A 3,498-nucleotide genomic window follows, 5' to 3' on the forward strand; every position below is an offset into this window, starting at 1 on the left:
TATTGTCAAAGTATGTGATGTATTTTTCTCTTGATTTGAAGTCTTAGTCGTTATATTCTTGGATACCATTAAAGAGAGAACGAAACTTGGAAGAAATTTTCGAACTTTTTTCGAATTCTTCTTTCAAAAAAAAACATTCTTGTCAGAATTGTGCAACTATAACAATCGGTTTTTTTTTTAAATCTGCTTTAAGTAAATTCAAAATTTCCCCATTAAAGAAATTTTTTCATCTAACATGGTCGATATTTGTATAAATCAAACAGTTCAATGTTTCATATTAAGATTTATTTATTAATTCAAACATTCAATGTTGTCTTTCAATGACTGTATAAGTTTCTTAATGTTAATACTAAATTATATAAAAATACATTAAGTATAATATTGTAATTGAGTTCAGAGGATATCAAATTTTTAATTTTTACCAGATTATTGCTTAGTATATACTGTTTTTAGAAATAAATGAAACAAATATTATTTATAATTTATTTAGTATTTTTACATAATAAGTAATATTGTGTGACATTAATTTGTTTCAAATAATTCTACATATTACAGTAAATTGAAATTTTTATCATTTAAATGCGTCGTGAAAAATTATTATTACTCTTAGTTTTTCCATCAAAAAATAATTCAATATAACGGGAGCCCATTTGCTCTCTATGTCTCTTCATAGCCAATTGGGCGTCCTCATAAGTATCAAAAAAGGCATCAGCAGTACCACTGTGCAAGCCTTTTTTATTGAAGTTTATGCGTACATTAGCTGGCCGCATTGGATCGAAGAACTGGAAAAATAATAATACATATAGACACTATATTTACTATACAAATCATATAAATTAATTTTAAACTGTTTTAATTATAATTGTTGAACCATTATAGTAACTTAAAGCCATTTTTAGTAACATTTCTTTAAATTAAATTAATATGTACATTGCCAACAAATGCACTGTTAAATTACGACTTTATGCAATTTGAGATCACATTAACGCAATCTACAAATTTGATCAATTAAAAATCTGCTATTAATAAAAAAACAATAGATGCGATAATTTAAAGGAAAAAAATATTTATGCTTTGAAGCAATTTTGGCAACGAAGGGTAATAATCTTGCTATATAGTTTACAATTATATAAATATTTTATACTAAATATTACATATTATTTACTACATATTATATATTACATATTATATATTACATATCATACATATTATGTATATATATACATATTATATATATATATATATATATATACTATCCACTACTTCTATCCAATTATTTTCAAACTGTTACATTACCTTAAAAACATCATTTTCAAAGGATGAGTAAGGTAGACCTCGCATGTGTATAGTAAAATATTCACTTTCAGAACGTCCTCCACCGATTGGTCCAAAGTTATTACCATGATTGTTACCATTAAATCCACTGCTTCCCATATTATTGCCGTTACCAAAATTATTATTTCCGAAATTGTTGCCGTTATTACCACGCATATTGTTACCACCAAAATCATTGTTATTGCCATTGCCGTTGTTGAAATTTCGATTATTACCAAAATTATTAAAATCTCCAAAATCGTTTCCAAAGTTTCCATTACTATTATTAAAACGATTATTGCCACCGAAACCACTATTGTTGTTATTTCCATTGCCGAAACCTCCTCCGTTATTTCCAAAATTGTTGCCAAAATTTCCACCGTTGCCATTGTTAGACCCAAAACTATTTCCAAAATTTCCAGAATTCATTAGTCCGGGCAAGTTATTGAATCCCAAAGTGTTATTGGCACCGATGCCAAAACTGCCACCATTGCCACCATTGCCACCCCAATCTTTGAAAAAATATATAAAAATTTTAAATTTAATTTTCAATAATATTAAATATTTTAGTATGACATATATTACCATTGTTACCGCGCATATTGTTGCGTCCATAATCGTTGCCACGGTTTCCCCCACGGTCTCTAATATCATATGGACTGGGTCGTCCATTACCTGATGCTGCACGTTTTAATTCAGCCAAAGAACTGCGAAAAATTTCAATGTACCTAAGGATATGTTTAAAACTATTAAATTAACTTGTACAGTAATGGTTCTGTTCAATGGTTATTCAATTGTAAATTATATAATTGTGTATGTGTGTAAATTGTGTTCTAAATGCGACATCAAGTTTTAATAAGTTTTAGCATTGAACAATGTATGCGTGCGTGGTAAAGAACCCAGCCATAACCCGATAGCCCGTAATTAGAGTAAATTTTTTTATGTAATTTAAAATGGATTAAAATGCATTTTCATGTTAACAGCATTTACCCCATTCTAAATATGCAACGGAAATTTCTTATAACTTTTATGAAAATTCCTTGGATGCTTTATATAAATACTGAAATTAAAAATTATTGCTTCATAATATATTGAGTTAAGAATATTCTTAGTTACCATATTAAATTTTTAAGAAACGACATAAGACAACCCACCTGTGCCCAATTTTTTCCCGATTTCGTCCCAAGGCTTGTTCAGTGTCTTCCTGGCTTTCAAACTGAACAAATGCTTCCCCTGTTGCACGACCCCTTCTGTCCATAACAAAAAGAATCCCCTCCCGATCCGGTTTGATTTCCAACCCTGCCCATGACGACAACCAAAGTGATATAATACAATAAATTGCTAATATGCTATGAAAGCTTCTATTGTAATGCTAAAGATTTTACCATAATAAAGTGTGTACGTTTAACCTATACTTATTTCTTATATCATAAAAATAACAAAATAAACATATAATTTTATGTAAGACTTAATTGTAATTTTGAGAAACAAAAGAACCAGAATTTTTCAAAAACAAAAAATTTATATGGAACAAAAAGCTTTTGCCCATGGTCTGTTATTTGAAGTTACTAATGCAATAATAACAACTTGCCTGACGACGGGTTTAGCAATTTTTTATTGAAATCCAAAAAAAATATATATATGTAATATATTTCTCCAAACAAAACATGCAAGTTTCACAATGAATTGGAAGTATATTGAACATTTTTGTCAAAATTCTTTCACTTACCATTAAAGAATTCCTCGATTTGCTGCTCCGTTACAGCATAGGGTAAGCCACGTAACTTGACAACGTAAGACATACCATGACTACTAGTTTTACGCATGGCTTCCTTTGCCTCCTTAGAAGAAGCAGTAAACACTGGATATGTAATCATTTAAATTAGAAATGAAATTTTATTATATAAACTATTATGATACCTTCTATATACCGATGTCCCATAGATGCTTTGTTCAATTTACGTGCTTCCTCTACATCTTTTGCACTCTCCACTTCGACATAAGCTTCACCAGTGTTCTTTCCATCCCAACGATTAGTCACTAAATGTATGCCCTTGGAACCGTCAATTACATTAACATTTTTTAAAAAATCTAATATTTCTTGATGTCTAGCCGACCAAGGTAATCCACGAAGACGTATATATTTGGGAATAATTATTCCCTTTAATTTTAATTCTTGCTCCT

At 29.3% G+C, this 3,498-nt stretch overlaps 1 protein-coding gene across 2 annotated transcripts; it reads right to left on the reverse strand.

The window, feature by feature from the left end:
- Positions 1 to 273: 273 nt before the first annotated feature.
- Positions 274 to 3,498, reverse strand: LOC119677340 (heterogeneous nuclear ribonucleoprotein H2; the record flags this gene model as incomplete). 2 transcript variants are annotated; one of them, XM_038088641.1, is given in 6 exon segments in its annotated part: positions 274 to 782; positions 1,297 to 1,826; positions 1,900 to 2,042; positions 2,469 to 2,613; positions 3,044 to 3,175; positions 3,235 to 3,498. In XM_038088641.1, coding segments are annotated over 6 exon segments (1,421 nt in total), but the record flags the coding sequence as incomplete, so codon positions are not given.

Source organism: Teleopsis dalmanni, chromosome 2 (assembly GCF_002237135.1).
Source record: "Teleopsis dalmanni isolate 2A chromosome 2, ASM223713v2, whole genome shotgun sequence".
Taxonomy (NCBI): Eukaryota; Metazoa; Arthropoda; class Insecta; order Diptera; family Diopsidae; genus Teleopsis; species Teleopsis dalmanni.